The 23,572-nt window shown below is 32.6% G+C and overlaps 3 protein-coding genes and 2 long non-coding RNA genes across 6 annotated transcripts; 2 read left to right on the forward strand and 3 right to left on the reverse strand.

The window, feature by feature from the left end:
- Nucleotides 1-901: 901 nt before the first annotated feature.
- Nucleotides 902-14,288, reverse strand: LOC101888897 (ADP-ribosylation factor-like protein 3). The gene is made up of 5 exons (XM_059126557.1): nucleotides 14,149-14,288; nucleotides 6,475-6,603; nucleotides 6,260-6,391; nucleotides 3,737-3,973; nucleotides 902-1,083 (listed from the first exon to the last, which is right to left on the reverse strand). Exons 1-5 carry the CDS (start codon nucleotides 14,149-14,151, stop codon nucleotides 1,045-1,047), a joined length of 540 nt encoding a protein of 179 aa, XP_058982540.1. The 5' UTR covers nucleotides 14,152-14,288; the 3' UTR covers nucleotides 902-1,044.
- On the forward strand, nucleotides 11,759-12,674 carry LOC131804145 (uncharacterized). Its single transcript, XR_009342910.1, has 2 exons — nucleotides 11,759-12,411; nucleotides 12,471-12,674. It is a non-coding gene; the product is annotated as an uncharacterized LOC131804145 (long non-coding RNA).
- Nucleotides 14,282-18,128, forward strand: LOC131804143 (uncharacterized). Its single transcript, XM_059126556.1, has 5 exons — nucleotides 14,282-14,453; nucleotides 14,518-15,022; nucleotides 15,098-15,173; nucleotides 15,968-17,833; nucleotides 17,906-18,128. Exons 1-4 carry the CDS (start codon nucleotides 14,294-14,296, stop codon nucleotides 16,418-16,420), a joined length of 1,194 nt encoding a protein of 397 aa, XP_058982539.1. The 5' UTR covers nucleotides 14,282-14,293; the 3' UTR covers nucleotides 16,421-17,833; nucleotides 17,906-18,128.
- Nucleotides 17,697-18,514, reverse strand: LOC131804144 (uncharacterized). 2 transcript variants are annotated; one of them, XR_009342909.1, is made up of 3 exons: nucleotides 18,087-18,217; nucleotides 17,882-18,030; nucleotides 17,697-17,761 (listed from the first exon to the last, which is right to left on the reverse strand). It is a non-coding gene; the product is annotated as an uncharacterized LOC131804144 (long non-coding RNA). The 2 variants fall into 2 exon arrangements; XR_009342908.1 differs by lacking the exon at nucleotides 17,697-17,761 and having other exon boundaries at nucleotides 17,835-18,030; nucleotides 18,087-18,514.
- A 642-nt stretch (nucleotides 18,515-19,156) lies between these two features.
- On the reverse strand, nucleotides 19,157-22,130 carry LOC131804142 (protein Tube-like). The gene is made up of 2 exons (XM_059126555.1): nucleotides 21,050-22,130; nucleotides 19,157-20,789 (listed from the first exon to the last, which is right to left on the reverse strand). Exons 1-2 carry the CDS (start codon nucleotides 21,453-21,455, stop codon nucleotides 19,744-19,746), a joined length of 1,452 nt encoding a protein of 483 aa, XP_058982538.1. The 5' UTR covers nucleotides 21,456-22,130; the 3' UTR covers nucleotides 19,157-19,743.
- Nucleotides 22,131-23,572: the final 1,442 nt, after the last annotated feature.

A 23,572-nucleotide genomic window follows, 5' to 3' on the forward strand; every position in this document is an offset into this window, starting at 1 on the left:
AAGATAATGAGCATGTAATAAAGATTTTATGACCCCCACAAGAGATATGCAGGCAAGACAATGTACGCAAGATGAGTCGCGTTGGTCTATCACCAATTCATATTTATTCTTGAATAGAAAGTAAGGGTTGCTAGATAGTGTGTAAGGTTAAGAATTATTTTGTAAACTAGCACTTAAGATGGAATTATGAAAAAATAAATTCAGTGTCGAATCAAGCATCATACGAGCATTTTCATTCTCCTCCCGAACAGGGGGCTATACGAAAACGTGAACACATACATACAATGTTCTGCCACCGGAGCTAGGACCCATGCTTTCCAAAATACTGATGCGACGATCGTTAAATACGAGCGTTTGTTTACAAACTGCTGGACAACAAATGTTTTTCCATCGGAGAAAACCAAATTCGGCAGTTCACCACTATCGGCCAAGCAACTCTTTACCTTTTTTGAGTCTATTTTATTTCTGTTGCGGTGTAAGTTCTCGCACTTTTTGAAATTTAAATGGCTTTACCCTGAGCTCATTTTTCAATATTTGTCGAATGGAATATTGCGATATGTTCAGCTCACGAGCCATTTTTCGGCCACTGCGATCAAGTCGCTTCTTTACTTTTCAAACCATTTCTGCTGATGTTGCTGTTTTCTTCCGTCCACTTCCTTGACGTCGGGCTACCCTACCAGTATCACGTTAACGTAAATGCTGGAGTGCTCTAACCATAGTCACTTGTGGTTTCCCTGCCACTATCACGCTTGAATTCCATCACGAATAAGTTTTTTTCTGCTATAATTTTAACAGCTGTCGGACGAGTGGCTTAGAAATGACAGCAGTCTGAACAATATACATTATATACATTCTTGTGCATATTTGTTTTGATATTCAAAAGTATTCAGTGTATAATTAATTAATCACATCATATTTAAAATTTATTTATTATATATAAATACAGGTGATATAACTCGAAATATAATGCAATAAAATGGTTAATGTGTGCTAGGGCTATCGTATAGCCAATAATAATAATTTAGGAGTTAACAAAGGGCTATCTTATTTTTTCATATTCTTGCATACCCAGTCCATTCCCTCCTGTAAAAATAGTAGTAGAAACATTATTTCATTGTAATTCTTATATATTTACATTCAAGTATATACTATGCACTTTGTTTAGAGTATACAAGACAAATGAATTCATGCATTAAAAAAAAAAAAACAAAAATTTGTCAGAGCGATGTAAATGTTCATGAAAAAAATTAAGAAGGTAAAGTCATTTCAAATAAACCTTCCCACCTCTGTATTTTCTGTAATTTATGCTAGGAACACAATTGGAGCGAACGACGAATTTCGCCCTACGCGGCGACAAAATGAGCCGCGAAAATTCGTCGTATGGAACACAATACCGACGAAATTATAAAACAGCTGATGAAGTTGTTTACTTTTTGCTCATTTGTTGACTACAATGAATTATACAAGAACACATAATTCTTTACGTTCTCTATTATAATTTCACTTATGTCCATCTTCTCTATTATAAATTCACTGATATCCATCTTCACTCAGGCGCAAGTACACAAATAAATAAACAAATTATTTATGTTTTTTTATACGAATAACAGATAGTAGAGTGACCATAACAAATTTTAAAGTAAATAGTAACTTTATTTACTAAAACACATAAAATTCGTACAAGTATGGCCACCTTGTACTGTTTTGTTCGCCGGTCGCCGGCGTATGAAATAGAAATAAAGCTAATTGAGTTCGCGGCGACCGACGAAATTTTCGCCGGCGCCGTGATTGTGTGCACTTCCATATACACATATGTGTTTTATTTTTGACGACGAACATACGCCGCGAAAAAATTCGTCGTTCGCTCCAATTGTGTTCCTAGCATTACATTGTCAAATTTCACTGCATAAAAAGCATCATCTCTGATATGTGTATGTACAATGGATTTATAAATGTATATTTTGACAATGAGATGTTGTCAAATGAATAATTTTGAAAAAAATTGTAAACATAAGACTACATGATTTTACCTTCTTAATTCTACCTTGGATCGAAGATCCAAAAAATATCAAATCATGAATGAAAAGTCTTACAGCGCTCTCGGACTAGCCATTTTTAATCGACTCAATTTCAAAATTGAACTTTCAAATTCCAATTGTTTAGGCAAGTATAAAATTACATAAAATGTAAGTCAGCAGATTTTTATTTACGATACATACGCGCTTTTTTATTTACTCAAGAATTTGCAAAACAATGGTTTAAAAATTAAAACTGAAAAGAATTCACGCTTTAAGTTATTTTTTTAATGTTGCTAACCGCATCAAAGTCAACAAATGATACTCAACAATTTAAATAAAGATCAGAAGAATATAATGATGAATATTTGTGATTTTACTAAATAAAAGAAAATATGATCACTCGGAGTCTGCGAATGTATGGCAACAATTCAGCTAAAATATTTGCCTATGCATGGGAATTATTTCTATCTCCTTTTTTCAGTTTCAGTTTTTCCAAAGGCTTGTTTGTTTGTTTTTATATGTTTCTGTTGCAGTAAAACTAACGATACACCAACACAGATGAAAATTTTTATAAAGACAGTAGTTGCATTTTAAGGACCATATCTTGGTGTTTAGATAGATGCCGCTCAGCTGATGTTTGTTTACGTATACATCCATTAACAGTAAAAAGCAGTCAAAAATAATTTATCAAATGATCTAATAAAGACAAATTGTCACCAATTCGAACAAATATAAACTTATTCTAAAATTTGTAGCTATTTCCGACATTTTTGCTTTCATTCAATAAAATTAAAAAAAAAACATGTAAAAATAATGGCGTTTGACTTTGTTGCAGTTTTTTTATCTCACCCTGTATAATTATGAGCCAATAAAATGTTAAGTTTTTTCATGGTATAATGAAGAGAAGGTAGGTCAACTTTGAAAAAATTGCAAGTATAGAGGTCTACCTGTTTGGCTTGTAATGTCAGAATTAGTATCAAAACAATAAAAAATCAAACAACTTGTTGCATTTATTTTGAGTAAATAATTGAAAAACGCGATAACTGAATGGAAAGTCAACACTTATTTTCAAAATCATGTACTATATATCTCTAAACGATTATTTCGCTACAAAAACTCTAGATTTTGTCGATGCATACGTTGAAATAAACATTTTGAAAACACACGAATTTGAATATTTTCTGAACAAACTTTTTGTTATTGAAAAGAAAACACATACATAAACAAAAAAAAGTTGACATATTAAGCCAAGAAAATAAAAAAAATTAAAATCATATGGTATCATAGCCCTACCTTGATATCATTGTAGCATGAGTTTTTTGTTCTTGTTCCAATGCAAAATGTAAAGAACGCCTTTGCGGAAACATTTGCGACTTTGGATTTAAAATAAATCAAAGTTTTGAGTTGATTTAATTGTGTATTAAAATCATCGTTAATTTGGGAGAAGTAAACATATAAATCGAGATAATGCTATTAATCATCGTTGAAGGGTATAGTCGAAACATGTTTTACTATTTGTATTGTCATAATAGTGTAAGGAACAGTTTAGGCGCAATAATGCATCTTCCAATGTATTGTCGCGAGCAAATATTTTCAGTAAATGTCTTTTAATTTTCTCTTCCAAAAGAATTAGTGGAGTAAATTTTGCTGGAAATGCCTATGATCTCATTTGTCTTGTATTTCAAAGTAGGGTTATGAAATTGCCAAATTATACTCACTTTAATTCCCGTTCCCTCCACTGCTGAACATGCTTTTATTTGCCAAGTACGTTCCTCCAAGCGAACCAGGCCGATTGCTTCCGCAACTTCTGAAGATGTCATTGCATTTGGTAAATCCTGTTTGTTAGCGAAAATTAAAAGCGGCACTTGTTTAAGTCTGTTGTCCATTAATATTTCGAAAAGCTCGTTTCCGGTTTCTCCCAATCTTTCCCGATCAGTACAATCTATGACATAAATCTGAAAGTCGACAAATAAAAGGAAGGTGGGGAATGTTTAATAAAATTGCAAAATATAAGGCCTCACTGTATGGCTTGTACTGTCAGTATTTATTGATGTTGTTGTTTTTTGTTTGACTTTTTGGGAAAATATATAAAATAAGTTAAAGGTCATGGTTCTTTTCAAAATTTTATTCTATGCATGGCATAATTACAGAAGGTAGAACAAAGCCACCTCCTAAGTACAATTTTTTTCTTTTGGTACCCTTATTCTGTCAAAACATATACAGATTTTGTGTATGTGTGTGTATTGTTTTGAATAAAAAATACAATAATTTTAAATTATTTCAAATTCGGTTGCAAAATAAATGTATATTCTCGACGTTAATGGACAACACATTGTACAATTTTGGGATAAAACTGTATTGTCCTACAATTTGTAAAAATAAACAAAACAAACTGTTGGATATGTAAAAGAATATTTTACACTATAAGACTCCGTTACAGAGTTGCATTTTTCTAGTTTCTTTGAAGTTGAGCAACATTTCTTATTGAGCCATGATTCTATATATGTATCTTTATATAGAACAATTTCCACAAAACTGTTAAATTTTGGCTATATATACGTGGTAAAAGACATTTTGATTACAAGTAAAGAACACACACATACATAACTAAAATTGAGAAAATAAAAAAATTGAAATCGATTAGTGGTTTTGCCCTACCTTGGCTTCATTGTACCCTGAGTTGTAATATTGGCAGAATCAAAGTAAAGTAACCTTGTGCAATCATATGTGTACAATTTTTTCCAAAACATTGTCAAAATTAGAGATGCCAATTTAGTGGTTTTCATGTTATTTGTATTGATGTTAAAGCATAAAAACTACTGTTTAAGATTTTCTTTTTTAGTCGTTAGAGTTACGACTTTGGCTGTTTAAGGTAGCAGTTATAGTGATTTTTACGCAACACTGTTTATTCTATTTGTATAAAGCAAACAAAAAAGAATAACGGATCAAGGCCTACATAAGGATGGAGAAGAAAACTACTTTTAACAGCAATTTGACAATAAAATTATAAATGCTTCACTATTGCGATTTGAATTTTTTTAAATTTTAAATCACAATTATGTGTTTTGACAGTAAACTTGGTTAAAAGATGGGCTTACTGGCCAACCGTCTATAGGTCCTGTAATAAACCTTTCTATCAGACATGTCACAAATTGTCTGAATTTCGCAATTTGTTTTACCTTCTTCAGATTTCGTACGATTTGATGAACTATGAATTCAGTGTAAATATGGCAACATTATATATTCAATATGGTAACATTAGGGGAATGAATGAGGAATCAAAACAAAACACATGATTAGAAAACATTGTAGAAGTGTAACTTGTAAAAAATAGTCTGTTAAGGAGAGTTTTTTGTGCAAAAAGAAAGTTATTTTCATTATTTGTTTACGAAATGCCGGGAGTTTCGATTGTTTTTGTAATTGAGGCGCAAAGAAATGTACACAATACTGAAAAAATACGCCGGAGGAATTTAAGAGATGCTTCGGACCGAATTCCTGTAACTGCCCCAAAAATATTAATTAATGATTATTGATTAAACAGCATTCCACAATACATATTTCACATATTTATAGATACAAAATTCATAGCTCACCAAATCGTACGAAATCTGAAAAAGCCAAAACAAAAACGTACGATTTTGAATTGCGAAATTCAAACCATTTCGATACGATTTTGTGATATGCATGTATATTTTCACATTAAACAACAAATTTGTAAACATAAAAATTACAGTTTTGTATCCGATGTTTTTTCTGATTACTTTTTGCAATATGTTTATTCGGTATATGTTGTTTATTACTCCAACATTTTTTTCAACTGCACCGAGCCGGATGTTGTTTGGATGAGGATACCTCGAATTAATACTACAATTTCAATTTCTGGGTGTCTACTTTTTCTTTTGGCAAATAATGCGTAGTGGGAACTCATTTTTTGAGTTAGCAGAAAATATCGACGAAATGAAATGAAATCGCAAAATTATGAATAAAAGGTCTAAATTAAATTAAAATTAAGAAAATTGTAAAATTAGTAGATTCTTGCATGTACTAGAATAGAGCAAATGAATGCAACCACAGGGCTGACGGAAGTTGGGCACACTCAGAAAAAATTGTAATTAGCTGGTAGTTTTGCAATACCAGTTTATTGTACCATGAAATATTGAATGAATCCGTTGAATTTAACAAATGGTAGTACTACGATATAATTTGAACTAAATACAAAAATAAGATATTTATTTAATTACCAAAACATCTGTATTCGCAAAGTAGTTTTTCCAATATGGTCGAATTTTCCATTGGCCACCAATATCCCAAACATTTAGTTTGAAACCATCAGCAGATACAGATTTGATGTTGAAACCAGCAGTCGGAGTAACCTGAAAACAAATTATTGGTTATAGAACGGAAAGACGGGTCATATTTTTGTCTTCAATATAGTGTGGGATTATATGGACTTTACCGTTGTAATTTCTTCGTTGGCCAGCTGTTTCAATATAGTCGTTTTCCCCGCATTGTCCAGTCCCAACAATAATATTCTAGCTTCTTTTTCAGGATTTGGTCTTAGCTTTCGAAGTAGTGATAATAGGCCCTAAAATAAAAATGGAATTTATAGAAAATGTGTATCTGTGAATCAAAATCATGGTAGAATTAGTAAGGTAAAATCATTCATTCATATGTTTACAATTTTTTTGAAAATTATTCGTTTGACATCTCATTGTCAAAATTATATTTATAAATCCATTGTATACACAGAAATCAGAGATTTGAACCTCTTTTTCCTCCAGTGAAATTGGACAAGGTAAATTACAGAAAATGCAGAGATGTATATGCTCATTTGAAATGACATTTAATGTTTGAATTTGTGAAAAAGCTAATGTGTCTGTGGCAAGGTTACGTAATTTTAAATAATAGTATAAATCCCTGTGTTTGGATTTTTAATAACATCTACCACAGTATGGAGAGTCATTTCGTATGTAACACCTTGATCTACATTAGTAGATTATTTTAATATTAAATTAAATTATATAATTTTAGACAAGTAAAAAAGCTGTAAGTTACTGTAAGTAAGAACTTTGAATACCCTCCACCATTTGGAACGAATTTGGCAATTCTTAAATACAATAAAATCCGTTACAAAATTCTGTTCAAATCTTAAAAATACCGAATGTGGCTGTTGTTGTTATGGTCCATACGAAGACATGGACCTGCATAGGTAACTTTTGTCATAAGCCATTACAATATTCAAATGCGTACGGAATATTGGGAGGTACGCTTATATGGGGGCTATACGAAGACGTGGACCTGCACAGACAATTTTCTGTCTTAGGCTGTAGTATCCATTACGAACTCAAATACCAAATTTGAAACAATTCCGGTAAATAATGTCGCTAAAATCATCAAAATACCGAATATAGGGATGTACCGTTGTATCAGGGCTCTACGAAGACGTGTACCTGCACAGACAAATCCATCCATTCAACCATCCATTACGAACATCAAATATCAAATTTGAAACAATTTCGGTGAATAATGTCGCTAAATTCATCATAGGCTATAGCATCCATTACGAACATCAAATATCAACTTTGAAACAATTCCGGTGAATAATGTCTCTAAAATCATCAAAAATACCGAATATAGGGAGGTACCGTCATATGGGGGCTATACGAAGTGGGTTATCCGCAATATAAGAGTTTTGTGAAAAAATGTTATAAAAACAAAACAAGTTATTGCCTGTTTATTTGACGTAATAAGACTCCAGTACATAATTGCATTTTCCATGGTAGAAGAATATAGGTAGACACGTCGACACAGCTGCTGGGACAATCAACTGTCATACCAATTTTGGAATTGAAAATGTTGAATGAAAAATTATTTAAATTTTTAAAAATTTTTGAAAACGCGAATTATAATAGCCTCCGACTGACGTAGGATAAGAAATCATATAAAAATCTACTTATATTTGAAAAAACATTTAATTTTTTTTGACATAAAATGATCCCAAGCGTTGATGCATCTACCTGTATTCTTCTGCCATGGCATTTTCCTAGTTTCCTTGAAGTTGAGAAACCTTTTTTATTGAGCCATGGTAAAAATGTGTTAGTTACTTGCAGCTGAGAAAATGCAAATGCAGTAAAATTGAAACACAAATCTTCAAAACAGCCAAATAAATTCATAGCAAAATTTTAAAAAATAAAAAAATCTTCCACATTTTGCGTTTTTAAATTGTTCGCAACTATCAATTCCATCGTGTATAGATCAAATAAAAACCACTGGGTTTAAGATTTGACGTATAAGAAATTGAATTGGTATTTAAAATCCCCTGGATGCTCAGTTGTGGTCTGCTAATGCAAGTGCTGCCCAATGGAAAATAATCAGAACTATAACATAACCTTAGAACTATAACATTATATTCACCACTTGGTGGATAGATAGCCACACAGGTATGTTAGAATATATATATGAGAGAGAGGTACCGAGGTATAAAAGGCGGGAGCATAGAAGTTATGGGGGAATACAGGAAAGAATTGTTTATCATATCTTAGCATTAGTTCACCATATATAATTTGGCTATGGGAACGATATAGTATTGTTGCTGGTTCTGGAACAACACCAATGAACTGGTGTACAGTGGTCGCTGCTATTGGCCAAAGTTCGAAAAATTAAAATTAGATATTTATTGTCAAATGTGTACACATGGACTCTTAAGGGGTTAAGCTTTTTAGAAAACATAATAATCGTGGCTTCATTCTAACGGTCCACTTCGAGAATAGCATAAAAAAGTGAAAATGTAGTTAGTTGCGTTTTGTCAGTGGGATCAGTGCAAAAGTGGAGTGAAAATTGAACTGTATTACAAAATTAAATATATTTAAAATGACAAATCTTGGCATAATTATTGAAAAGCAAGGTATTGACTTTTTTAGTGCAGGTATTTGTTTGTTTAATAGTTGTGTATAATATAGAAGATGTGCGTGTTCTAAATTGCCTTTAAGATTAGTTTCCCCCCTGAATCCTCCAACGTGATTTTTCACGCTATTAGTAATGTTAGGATTCTAAAAGTGCTAATTCAACTCTCAGATTTTGTCAGATGTGTATGTTATGCCCATACTGAAGTGACTTCGCTGCAATTTTGTCAGTTTTATTTTGAGCTTATCTGCGGAAACAACAGGGATTGTTAAAAATATTATTGAGAGGTATTCAATATTGTTGCATGCATTGTCATCTGGGTACAATAATAATGTCGAAAGAATTAAGGCCTTTGCACTGGAAACCGCTAAAGAGTTAACAAATAGATATCCATGGTACTATCTTCCACCCATAGTACATGCAATTTTTTTACATCCATCCGACATTATAAAATATGCCATGGTATCGATTGGAGTATTATCGGAGAAGACCTTGGAGTCTATAAACAAAGATCCAAAAAAGTTTTAGACTAAATCATACGCGAAAAAAATCTCGTGTTTCAATAAATACAGATCTTAATTAATTTTTCTGAGCTCTCAAACTTTTATAACGGAACATATATATATATATATATATATATATATATATATATATATATATATATATATATATATATATATATATATACATTAATAACTTTGATTTAATTTTATATTGAATTGTTATTTTTGTTTACAAACAAAATTTTAAATAATAAAATTTAGAATTGATTTGTTTAAAAAAATACTTCTTTTGTTGGAGGTACCTTTACAGGGGGACTCTACCTGAAGGCGGGCCATTCCAAATAATTTAAACAAGTAAAAAAGTAGTAAGTTCGGGCGGGCCGAACTTTGAATACCCTCCACCATTTGGAACGAATTAGAAAATTTTCAAAAAAGTAAAATTCATTAATTTTTTTTTTAAATCTTTACAATATCTAATATAGGAAGGTGCGATATATGGGGGTATATATGATATTGTGGACCTAATAAGACAAATCTATGTCTGGGTGTAAAGTACTCACAAGGAACTCCTTGTGTGGATTTTCAGACAATTCCATTGGAAAAAGTTGTAAAATCATCAAACTACTGAATATCGGGGCGTACCGTTATATGTGGTATATACGATATTGTGGACCTATATAGACAATTCCCTTTCAGGGGGTAAAGCGCTCACAAAGAACTCCTTGTGTGGATTTTCTGACAATACGATTTGAAAATGTGTGTATAGAGAATTCTCTGTCGGGGGTTAAAGTGCTCACAAAAACCCCTTGTGTACAATTTCCGTTGAAAAATGTAGCTAAAATCATCAAAATACCGAATATCGAGGGTACCGTTATATGGGGGCTATACGATATCGTGGACCTGTAGAGATAATTCTCTGCCGAGGTATAAAGTACCCACAAGGAACTCCTTGTATGGATTTTCAGACAATACGATTTGAAAATGTGGGTAAAATCATCAAAATACCGAATATCGGGGGTACCGTTATATGAGGGATATACGATATCGTGGACCTATATAGATAATTCTGTGCCGAGGTATAAAGTACCCACAAGGAATTCCTTGTGTGGATTTTCAGACAATTCCGTTGAAAAATTTGGCTAACATCATCAAAATACCGAATATCGGGGGGTACAGTTATATGGGGGATATACGATATCGTGGACCTATATACACAATTCTTTTTCAGGGGGTAGAATACTCACAAGGGACTCCTTTTGTGGAATTTCAGACACTAAATGTGGCTAAAATCGTCAAAATACCGAATACCGGGGAGTACCGTTATTTGGGGGCTATACGATATCGTGGACCTATATAGACATTTCTCTCTCAGGGGGTAAAGTATTCACAAGGAAGTACTTGTGTGGATTTTCAGACAATTCCGTTGAAAAATGTGGCTAAAATCGTCAAAATACCGAATACCGGGGAGTACCGTTATTTGGGGGCTATACGATATCGTGGACCTATATAGACATTTCTCTCTCAGGGGGTAAAGTATTCACAAGGAACTACTTGTGTGAATTTTCAGACAATTCCATTGAAAAATGTGGCTAACATCTTCAAAATACCGAATATCGGAGGGTACCGTTATATGGGGGCTATATTTAAGCTGATCAGGAATATATATACTTTGTTGGGTCTAAAATGATTATTTCGATGAGTTACAAACGGAATGACGAACTTAATATACCCTCCATACTATGTATGGTGGAGGATATAAAAACGATTATTCTTTAACTCCTTAGAATGTAAAATAACAGAACAATCTGGTGTGGAAATGTGACAAGAATTCGGCAAAACTCTTATTCGGAAGGTACGTTGTAAGGGGACCATGCCAAAACATACACCGAGTTGCACCATTTTGTCACATTTCTTATTTTTATGTCATCAAGGTACCTAACCAAAGATTCATATTGATATCTGCACTGAAAGTATTTTCGGCCGCTGTTCCCATATGACCACGACCACTGTGCAGTGTAAGGCTTTTCAATCACAATGGCAGTTTTTCTTTGTGCTTACAAGGCCTGTCAGTGAGAGTTTGCAAATTTCTTCTTGCAATCACCTGTAACTCTTCTTCTTCTCATTTATAAACATTCAATCAGATGTTTTCTATTGTTTGTTTATTTCTTTTTGTGCTTCCAATTTAGAAATATTTTTTTGAAATCAGCAAGACTAATTGTTTTTGGAGAACAACTTTACAAAATGGGAAAAAACGTAAATATTAACATGTAACAAAAAAGTAAAATCTATTTTTAGACAAACGCTATTAGCAACGCGTTTAAAGGATTCCGGGAACACATCAAATCTATATTTTTTTTTTTGCTAATATTTTTATTTTATTGCTAATTTCCTTTTTCATTTATAAAACCTGTAAAATTGGTGGTGTTTCCTTTCTTTTTCTTCTTTTAACGGGGGACAAATTGGTTTGTTTTGACAAATCAGCTGATTATTTGCAAGCTTCTGCAGGAATTCCGTCTGTTTACTTTTTGGCATTTTCCTTGCAAAAGAGAATTTTAATTCTTTAAATGTGGGACAAATTGGTTTGTTTTGACAAATCAGCTGATTATTTGCAAGCTTCTGCAGGAATTCCGTCTGTTTACTTTTCGCATTTGCCTTGCAAAAGAGAATAAAACTCCCTTACTTTCTCAGAAAGTATTTGCAGGATAATTCCTGCTGGAAAACTAACCAGACACACCTATTGCATCATTGCCTTCCCAACATACCAAAAATACAATACAGCTTGAGAATAATATTATGAAAATAGTTTATCATAAGAATTTTTCAACAATGCTTGAGAAACACTTTTTTGCACAAACTTTTCTCAAATCTGTCCTTTGTTGACAAATTTGTTTTGATTTTTTTTGTGAAAATTGTCAACAAAAAATTATTTTCTTTGGTTAAAATCAAAATCACGCGAATTTAGGACCATTTCCGGACGAAACTCTAAGGTAATGACGAATAATAAATCTGGGAATCTGTAGTGTATATTTTTTCAATCTCATTTCAGAATAGAGGCGTCAAAAAGTTGCAAGAATTCAAGAGATGTGAAGAATTAGTGGAGGAGATGCGGAAGCTCAAATAAGGGGAAAGAAAACATCTAGGTATCAATGCAACAGGAGGCAGCGACAGCTGGGATGGCGATCAATGAATGAAATGTGTAAAATAATTAAAAAAATTAAAAAATAAATATTTTATACCATTGAAAAAATAAGCTTGATATAATATTACTTTCGTAAGCTTATTCTGCAATTACAAGAATAAGCTTATGAATAAGGGTTCCCTTTCGATTATTCTACAATTGTTAAACAAGCATTTCTCAATACATTCTCAAGATTTTCTCAAGCTTAAGGCTTATGTTTGAAAGCTTATTAAAATATTATTCTCAAGTCAATTTGGTATGTTGGGTTACAATATCACTTTGTAATAGTATATGTATGCATAGGGAACATTGATATGTCAACATTTTTAAAATGTTTTTTTTTTAATTAGTAGGTTTTTATGTGTTTTCTTATACGACGTCATGCAGAGGTTGTTATGATTTGCATTTTTCAACAATTTTTACGAATTTTAATAATTTTTCATTCAAAAATTTTAATTGCAAAATTGGTTGACAGTTCATTGTCTCAGCAGCTGTGTCGATGCGACCATATCAATAATGATATTAGGTGTGTCTGGTTACTTTTCCTCCAGGAATTGTCCAGCAACATCTTTCTGGGAGAGTAAGGTAGTTTTATTCTCTTTTGCAAGGAAAATATGAAAAGTAAACAGACAGTGTTCCTGGAGAAGCTTGCAACTAATCAGCTGTTTTGTCAAAACAATCCAATTTGTCCCCCATTAAAAGAATTAAAAGAAAGGAAGCACCACCAATTTTACAAGTTTTATAACCAAAAAGAAAATTAGCAATTACATAAAAATATGAGTAATAAAAGAAGGATATATTTGATGTGTACCCGGAATCCTTTAAACGTGTTGCTAATGGCGCTTATCTAAAAATGTTGGAAATAGTCGCTTATTTTCTTATTACATATTAATATTTATGTTCTTTACATTTTGTAAAGTTGTTCTCCAAAAACAATTAGTCTTACTAATTCCAAAAAAATATTTTCAAATTAAAAGCACAAAAAGAAATAAACAAACAATAGAAAACATCTGGTTGAATGTCGATGAAGGAGAAGAAGAAGAGTTGCAAGTGATCGCAAGAAGAAATTTGTCCAGCAAAAATTTGCAAACTCTCACTGAAAGAACTGTCAAAATTTCTCTCTCCGACCGCTCTCTTTTGCAGAACTTTCGGGTTAACAGACGACTTCCAGTAACAATTGTTACAAACTTTAGGGTAACCAGACACACCTATTGTATATCATCACTTGTAAGTATGTATGTATGCACTTGTTTGGCAAAATAAACAAACGGTTACTGCTGGTAAATACAATTTCGGCGTATGTTTCCAAATTTTAAATCATTAGTAAATATAATAAATATAATTTCATTCCAAAAAGAATGGAACAATTTTCTTCAGTATAGTGAGAAGATGAACACATGACATATGTGCATACTAAGTGGAAGTGTCATTGTGTAGTCATGGCAACTGAATTTCCATAAAAATGTTACATTTATTTGCGAAATAAGCACAAGATTCGATATTATCACATCCAAGTTCAGCATATTTGGTTTTTTTTTTTTCATACCATTTCACGAATTCAGGTCAACTGATTTAACAACAATATTTGCAACGATTTTGGAATGACCAATGTCGCGAAAACATTAAAAATTTGGAGATACAAAAGCCGACGATACACCTGCGAGGTTTAATACGCACTGACAGACAATAGAATGGAGGGTGGAACTGAAAGTATAGCATGTAATTACAACGTAGATCACTTAGCAACGTCTGACATAAAACACAACGAAAAACGATGGCTGGCTTGTGGTTTTAATCAGTTTGGTCAGTTAAGCAAATTTCATGACGAACGGATAATACGATATTTTAAAGGTAGTTAATATTTTAAATTTATAGTTTTTGTGGAGTTTAAAAATTGATCTTTAACATTATTTAGAAATTGATGTCAGAGCCACACACTTAATATCTTCATGGAGCTATGTGGCGGCCGCCAATGGATGCTCCCTACAAATAAGGGGTTTAATTAACAGCCGAACAAAAAGTGAGAAACTTATAAAAGCTGAAAATGAAATAAAATGTTTAGCTGGTTGTGATAGATACTGCTTAATTTTATTAAATAACGGGACGGTATATAAATATGGAATTCAGTGCGAAGATGGTTTGAAAGAAGTCATATTCCAAAGCAATGAGAGTTTTACACCAAAAAATAAATCTATCTTTGGAAAGACGACATCAGCCTGCGCTTCAAAAGTTAAAATAGAGAAAATAGCGTGTGGAAACAATATTATGATAGCTTTAGGCTTGTCTAATGAAGTATTTACAGGCACTACCCAGGTGCATTGTTTTCCTAAGCACGTTAGGTCCAAACAATTGGTATGTGGTTTTGAACATGCCCTGATGTTGACTCACAATGGAGATATTTACGCATGGGGTAATGGATTGTAAGTATGGTTTTTGAAATATTTCGCAATGTAAAGAAACCCACTCTTTTTACTGAACACTTTATTCATTTGTAGACGAGGTCAATTGGGACTGGGTGTTATAGGAGTTGAGGAGAAACCCGTACTCATAGAAGCAATAGCAGGAATAAAGGTAAATTACCTGTGATAAATACGCTTGATGTTGCAAAGCACATATCGTAGTCGATATTTTTTGTTATTATGTACGACCTAACGGTTTTTAATAGTTATTTCTATGAATGCTTAACTGGAAATATATACTTATAAAGTAATGTGCAATGTAAATACAAAAAACTAAAGTTTTAATGATTAAGAGTAACTTATTTGTGTCCTGTTTTTCTCTGTTATATAGGGATTGCGTACAATATGTTAATTTTTGGTATTGAAGATAGAAAATACCTACAGCAAAGACAATAATATAATCAATATGATGATGTAAGGTGTTCAAAACAAACAGTCAACATTTACCACGCTATTTATTTGTTACTGACAATTAATGGTTTTCAATAACCGACATGTGTTCACCATTCCCAATAGAATTATGGTATAAACAATATACATTTTATTTTTCAGACTTTATTATTATTAATAGGTCTTCCCCACTATGCTAAAATGTTTCGTATTAGTCAAATACGCAAGGACAATATACCAATCCAACTTAACAAAACCTCTTTATGCTATCGGAATAGTTTTTAACACTTTCTAAGCATCGGTTATTTCCAATACAGTTATTGAAAATTATACTAAGATATTCTACAGATCTTAGGTCATTTTTTTATTAAAAACATTATTATATTATCAAGACCAGAGGAACTTTTAATCAAAAAGCCAATTTCTTTTATAACATTAGCTATCGAAGTAAAGGTTGAATTGGAGTATTTTAAAGGCAAAAGAATTTTTAACTATGATGTTTCATTCTCATTACAGATAATATGCATAGCAGCAGCAGGATGGCACAGTGCTGCCATATCAGCATTCGGTGATATTTACACATGGGGATTCAATTCGAATGGTCAACTTGGAATAAAAATGTATAAGAATTGTACAATTAAAGAACCCGCCATATACGTCGTGCCACAAGTAGTTGATATAATGGAATTAACATGTTGCGACAACAAGGAACAAGATTGTTTTCCAACTAAAATAGCAACTGGAGCCAGACATACAATGGTGGAAATGAATTGTGGTGCTGTATATGCTGCAGGTTGGAATGCATATGGGCAGTTGGGTTTACCAAACAACGAGTTATATACTGATCATTTTCAATATGTGCTAAAATTCAAAAATTGTAAAGACAATGTGGAGATTGTAAGTGGGTCATGGAATACATTGATTGGAACGCGTGAGTCAAGCAAAAGGGAAATTAATGAGAATATATAGTAGATTTATAGCCTGTTCACCAAATTTATTTTTCTTCCAATTGTAAGGCGAATGGCAGACAAATAGAATTTTTGGTTTCGGTACGTAAATAAACAAAAAGAGCTTTTTCTATAGGCAAATTTTAATTCACCTAACTCCAACACAAACAAAACTATATGCCAAAGTAGACAATCAAAAAATATCAATCGTTCACTCATAAAAAGTCAGCAAAGTAAACTATTTTGTTTGAAAATTGATATTTCACACAAAATGTATGGTTAATTTCATCCGCTGTGCTGTGTCGATTCCAATATGTGCGCTTCTTCGCTGTTCTCAACTCTAACCCCACGCAAAATTAGGCGCAAATTGGTATATAATTATGACCTGAGAGACTACAAAATCTAAAAAATTTTTTTTGGTTCATTTCAAGACCTAAAGGTTTTTATTCTGACCCGACTTAACGCAAAATTTCGTGAGGTTTGAGTCATAACTGTTACCTTTAGCGCGATTACAAATAAAAAAGGGACAGACGGACACACATAGTTAAATCGACCCAGCTCGGCGACCAATATTTCGAGGTGGGTTGATATTTCCGCCACCACCATTTACACTTTTATTTGAAATGGAGAATCCAAAAAAAAAAAAAAATGCAAAATCCTCAATCCCCATTGAAATTATGGGGATTATGACCTTTTTTTCGGTGATAATACCCATAATCCAAATAATAAAGTATGACCGTTTGCTGTGTGGACTACGTACAAAAATAATTAATTTTAGAAATCTTTGATTCTGTGTTGGAAGCGTACACTATCCCCACATTATTATTATGACCAAAAACAAACCGGGCATAATCCCCATAATTGCAATGGTGTTTATGTCCGGGCACCGACACGCCACGACTAAAACCAACGGACGTAATAATTTAAAAAAAAATATATTAAACAAATTTTCTTTTTGGAAACATCAACAATTTTTTGACAGTGGGGCAATGGGTACAATGAGCTTTTACTCCCAGACGAAAAAAGTAAATAAACTGAAATAAAAACTTGATTGTCTGGGTATCAATTGCTTGTCTGCCTTAAACAAACCCAACATACCAAAATGGCTTGAGAATAATATTACAATAAGCTTATGAACATAAGCCTTACAGCCTGTTCCACGATGTCGAAAGAACACGTTCGCACAACTTTTACACGACAAACAGCTGATTTCCGTTCCACTAAAATCCATCAGAACGAAAATTTGCACGAAAATCAAAGCGAACGAAAACGTAAGCGTTTCAGTGTAATTTTGCGTTCCACTATCTTTTTTCTTTCGTACGCATGCGAACACAAATGTCAAAATCAGTCACTTGTGTGTTTTCTGTCGAATGATAAAAATTAAGGAAAATTGTTTTAACATAAACATTCCTTGATTGAAAATGGAAAGAAAAATGTAAGTAAAAATAATAAATGCAATTTAATCTGTGAACAACAAATATACATTTTTTTATTTTCTCAATTCCAGCACGAAAAAACTACACAGCTGCGGGCACTAGTTGAGTATATGGGGGAGAATCCTAAGTTCGGCAGAGGAGTGCCAATTTTTGGAAGCAGCAGGCAATCCCATGAAGACCACTGGAAGACCCAAACCTAGAAAAAATCATTTTTTTATTATTTCAAAAATGTAAAAATACAATCATACTTACTGGTTGTTAGGTACTTCAAATAAATTCGAAGCATCTCTTAAATGCCTCCGTGGCACAATTTGAACCTCCTCCTCATCATCCATAAAAAATAGGGCTACAGAAATATACATTTTTTTCTTTTTTAAGAACACAAATAATCTGAACACAATCACTAGAAATTTTATTTTGTTTGTTTATTTACAATTTGTTTGTTTACAACTGAACTGTCAGTTGAGACAGAGCCACTGCTGCTTTTTCGCGTTTAAATTAGACATTTGGCGCTTTTTTTGCCTTATTTCGCGATTAATTTTGCCAAAAAATATTTTGCAACACTGAATCACGTAAGGCTATGCGAAAGAAAGAACGAAAGTTAGTGGAACGCATTCTTATGCGAAAGTGAGTGAGTAGCCTTCGTTCGCACAAATTTTCTTTCGAGATCGTGGAACAGGCTGTTAAGCTTGAGAAAATCTTGAGAAAACATTGAAAAATGTTTGTGTAACAAGTATAGAATAATCGAAACGGAACCCTTATTTATAAGCTTATACTTGAAATTGTAGAATAAGCTTACAAAAATAATATTATAATAAGCTTATTTTTGTAATAGTATATAATATTATTATTTTTTTAATTTTTAATCATTTTTTCACATTTTTTTCTTGATGGACATCCCAGTAGTCACTGCCTCATGTGGCCTTGATACCCTGACGCTTTCTTCTCCCTTATTTGAACTTCTGCATCTCTTCCACTAAGACTACACATCTATTGAATTCTTTCAACTTTTTTGATGCTTCCAATCTGAAATGGGAATTGAATAATTTATGTGAAAGATTCCCGGATTTATTATTCATGCATACCTTAAGGGTTCGGTCCAGAAATGGGTCCTAAATTCGCGTGATTTTGTTTTTTGCCAAAGAAAATAATTTCTTGCTGACAATTTTCACATAAAATCAAAACTAATTTGTCAACAAGGGACAGATTTGAGAAATGTTTGTGGAACATAAGTGTTTCTCAAGCATTGTTGAAAAATTATATTTTTATAATATTGTTCTCAAGCTGTATTGTATTTTTGGTATGTTGGGAAAGAGTTGTGATCAGGCTATTAATGTATAATTATTATTACTTGTATTTTTTATGTATATAAATATAAGTTTTATATATCCTAATAAGTTCAGATGACACGTACGTTTATTAACAATCCTGGTTTGAGTCCATTGTTTTTATTGCACTTTTGATTGAAATCAGGCAGAAGCAATCACAAAAACTATGGCGGTAGAAGTCAGCGAAAAATTGTTTTGAGAAAACGGTCTTCAAACTGCCCTAATTTTATTATGTGGACTTTAAACATTTATATTTTTGTACTTGTTCAAACTTTTATTTATTTTTAATGTGAGCTCTTATATTTTTTGTCTCTCTTAACAAATAAAATGTTTTATAAGTATACATGTATACTTTCGTTAAAAATTAGGACCAAATATAAAATTATAAAATTGTACGTTAACATAATATAGTTTGTAATATATATCGCATAAGCACGTAAGATTGATTGAATATTTTACACAATGATAAGATGGAATAATTGTTAATTTGCAATTTAAATAACATACTATAACAGACTATCAGGTAGTTTTTGAGATTTAATGAAAAAATACTAACACAATTGTTGAGTTTTTATTACAAGTCAATTTAGAGTCGGAATGCATTCGGAATGTATAGGTGGAATGTTATCAGCTGATGTTGGCCTGCTATCATTGTTCTGCTCGAAGCTATTTTCTGCACTTGTGTTGGTTACACTCGTTAAACTGGAATCATTAAAAATGCTTAAATTTGGCACATCCGCGTCGTCATCATCAATATCGTCGTCGTCCGAATTGTCAGTCTCGTTATCAATTTCTGAAAGTTGTGTATTCATCTCATGGCCCATGGATTCTACCACACAGGGTACTTCGTTAGATGCTATATCAATGCTTCTAGAGTTTATTGGACTGTTGGCATAAAAATTTAATGCCACCGATGGCACATCATCCTCCAAGTTATTCACATCATGGGATACGTCTCTTTCGCCATTTAAATTTAAGGCGCTTATTGCTGGCAGGTCTTGACTTGTTTGCACATCATCAATATCATTGGAGGGTAAACAGGCTTCTGTGCTACGTGTATCTGGAATATGTATGCCATTGTTTTCATCAGTTGACTGAGATAAAATGACCGAATTTCCAATTAAAAAGCTTAATTTCGGAGTAGAATCGTTTCTAATGCTGTTGGAGGACTTCATTAGTAAGGAAAAATTCGGCAAATTATCTGTTGTTATTGACGAGGCTTCACCATTCGATGTTTCAATAGAATTCGCTTCACGTTGATTTGTCAAAGTGGCTGTTGGCTCAGTGTTTTCAGGTTGCCGAGGCTGAGTATTTTGTAGCATTTGTTGCTTCATCAGCCTTGCTGATCGTAACAATCGTGGGGGTGGTTTTGGGGCCTCAGCGTTATCGTTGTTAGAAGAAAATGATGGTGCAAAATATTTATCAATTGGGCCCTTATATTTAGTATAGTAATCTTTATTGTTGTCCATTGTACTACTCTCAAAATTGGCATTCTGTTGTAGCAATTCAGTGCCAGGATAATATTGGCTGTCCTCTACAATATCCTTAACGTTGGCAAATATTGAAGAAGGAAATCCACAAGAAATTTCGGCGGCCGGACCCTCTATTGGCCTTGGAGGTTTTTCCTCTACAAAATCAAACGACATTATTGTAAAATTATGCTTAGAAACTGTATATAGAAGAAAAAGATTTAAACAATGGTAGCCTTAAGGAGGTGACGGCATATACCCTCCAGCCAGTCTAAAGTTGTTACCGTTTAATGTGAAAATAAGCAAATTGATTTTAACTACAAGTATATTTTCTATAAATGGAATGGATGCGAACTATGTACTATTTTTTTTACTAAAGGCCTCCATCGCCTAAAATTGCATGTAAAATAAATATTACCTTTTAGTAATGTTTCTGCTACATAATCAGCGCCACGAAACAAATGAGCTTTTACAAGTAAATATAATAGTAAGCCTAGGGTAGGGCGTTCATGTTTTCGTCCAGAAGTACCCCACTCATCAAACAACAACTCGGCACACAATTCTCCTGTCCGTTTATAGGCATTTTGTATAAGACGTATATGATCATTGTTGTATTTTCTTTCACTGATAGCTAGGGGAGCACTGGAGTACACATCATCATAGATGTTACATGATGGACCATAGAGTTTATTATTTATAGTTTTTGGTATGCTTTCCATCAATTTTTGCCAATAGTTGTTATCATCTAAAATGACGGCCAATTGGTACAAATCGTTTGATTGTACATTTCTCAGTTCCGTATCTCGCGTATAATTTGCCGACATTCTATCACGCCTCCTTTATATATATCTTTGGTGGTTTACGTTAGATTTTGCTATGTATTATTTCTACTATCATAGCCAATACACATCCAGCATCATATTTTAATAAATAACAATTTTCACGAAAATAATCAACAAGTTACTTTACTACACCCTTGGCAGCATTAATAGATCTCATATTACCGTCAGCTGTTTACTTTTAACGTCAAAACATTCCACATTTGTATAGTTCATAATGAACAAGTCCAATTGAACGAAGAATAAAAAGGTAGTTGAAAGCATGGCACAATTACAGAAAGTAGAACAAAGCTACCCCCTAAATACACATTTTGTGTATTGTTTTGAATAAAATATACATAATATACGTTAATGGGTAACACATTGTAAAATTCTAGGATAAAACTATATTGACCTACTATTAAAGATTCAACCTTGTTGAATAACCCCAAAATTCCATTCTTGTTTCCGGGTTTTCCCCAACATAAGCATTTTGTTAAAAAATAAACAAAATCAACTGTTCCATATCTAAAAGTCTATTTGACACTACAAGGCTCCAGCATTGTGTTGCATTTTTTTAGTTTCTTTGAAGTTAAGCAACCTTTCGTATTGGCCATCGTTAAAGTGCCCCGTAGTAACGTTTTTTTTTTAAAGAGAAAAGGTGCATAGCAGCGAAAGAAAATAAACGAAACGAATAAAGTACTGTACACACGAAGTAAAAAATTTTAAAATTATTTTAAATCGTTTTGCACGTTAAACAAAACAATACCACAAACATTTCAATGCCAGAAGTACACAAACAATACGATAGCTTTAATGAACTTCGACTGTGATCTGCCAAACGTTTGCTGTGTGATATTATAACTGCTACATTTAGAGTCGTCAATCTAAATACTGTTTTTGACACTGTTTACATTGTATGATGGAGGTTATAAATGAATAAAAAGGCATGAATTTAAATTAATATTAGTTTTCTTTGTTTATAATGAGGTAATATACAGAGAAACGTTTGTAATAAGTTTTGTTGTTGCTTCATCCAGGAGACTACGAATAAAGTACTGTACACACGAAGTAAAAAATTTTAAAATTATTTTAAATCGTTTTGCACGTTAAACAAAACAATACCACAAACATTTCAATGCCAGAAGTACACAAACAATACGATTGCTTTAATGAACATCGACTGTGATTTGCCAAACGTTTGCTGTGCGACATTATAACTGCTACATTTAGAGTCGTCAATCTAAATACTGTTTTTGACACTTTTTACATTGTATGATGGAGGTTATAAATGAATAAAAAGGCATGAATTTAAATTAATATTAGTTTTCTTTGTTTATAATGAGGTAATATACAGAGAAACGTTTGTAATAAGTTTTGTTGTTGCTTCATCCAGGAGACTACATTTCAGTTTTGTTTTTGTTTCCACTCATCTACGCAAACAGTACAAAATACAAAACAAGTCCTGTTATCCTAATACCGGTTTTGTTTTGTTTCGTACTTCAAGAAAATACGGAACAAAATGATTGCAAACGTTTAGTAAAGTTTATTTTCGTACGCTGATAACAGCGAAAGAAAACAAACGAAACGAATAACGTACTGCTCACACGAAGTCACAAACTTTAATTTTTTTGAATCGTTTTTATTCAAAACAACCACAAACATTTCAATGCCTGAAATACACAAACAATACGACTGCTTTAATGTACTTCGGTACTTTGTAATAGTACAAAATAAAAAACAAGTTCCGTTATCTTAATATCGGCTTTGTTTCGTTTCGTACTTCGAGAAAATACAGAACGAAACGATTGCAATCGATTGATATAGTTTATTTTCGTACGCTGTTTTTGAGATGATGGAAGTTTACGGGTCGTTGCCAGCACTTTGGGATGTTAAATGTGAAAAATATAACAATCGGGCTAATAAAGAAAATTAATATGAATTATTGATGTCGAAAATTAATTGGAGACTAAACTAGGCTTAGTAATTCCTCGTAAGTAAAACTATCCAACCTTAAAAATTTCGTTTGGCGATGACGCTTTTAATTCAAGTAATAAACTGTTAGTATGATTTTTTTGTACATTTTTATACCCTCCACAATACTTTGGAGGGTATATTAATTT

Source organism: Musca domestica, unplaced genomic scaffold (assembly GCF_030504385.1).
Source record: "Musca domestica strain aabys unplaced genomic scaffold, Musca_domestica.polishedcontigs.V.1.1 4, whole genome shotgun sequence".
NCBI classification, from domain to species: domain Eukaryota; kingdom Metazoa; phylum Arthropoda; class Insecta; order Diptera; family Muscidae; genus Musca; species Musca domestica.

Coding starts and splice junctions, on each gene's coding strand:
- LOC131804142 (XM_059126555.1), bottom strand. CDS start 21,455: ATGTCGGCAAATTATACGCGAGATACGGAACTGAGAAATGTACAATCA. Junction 20,790..21,049: donor AGCAGAAACATTACTAAAAG/GTAATATTTATT, acceptor TTGATTTTGTAG/AGGAAAAACCTCCAAGGCCA.
- LOC131804143 (XM_059126556.1), top strand. CDS start 14,294: ATGGAGGGTGGAACTGAAAGTATAGCATGTAATTACAACGTAGATCAC. Junction 14,454..14,517: donor GATAATACGATATTTTAAAG/GTAGTTAATATT, acceptor AACATTATTTAG/AAATTGATGTCAGAGCCACA. Junction 15,174..15,967: donor AAGCAATAGCAGGAATAAAG/GTAAATTACCTG, acceptor TTCTCATTACAG/ATAATATGCATAGCAGCAGC.
- LOC101888897 (XM_059126557.1), bottom strand. Junction 6,392..6,474: donor CCAACGAAGAAATTACAACG/GTAAAGTCCATA, acceptor ATTTGTTTTCAG/GTTACTCCGACTGCTGGTTT. Junction 1,084..3,736: donor TGGAGGGAACGGGAATTAAA/GTGAGTATAATT, acceptor CTATTTTTACAG/GAGGGAATGGACTGGGTATG.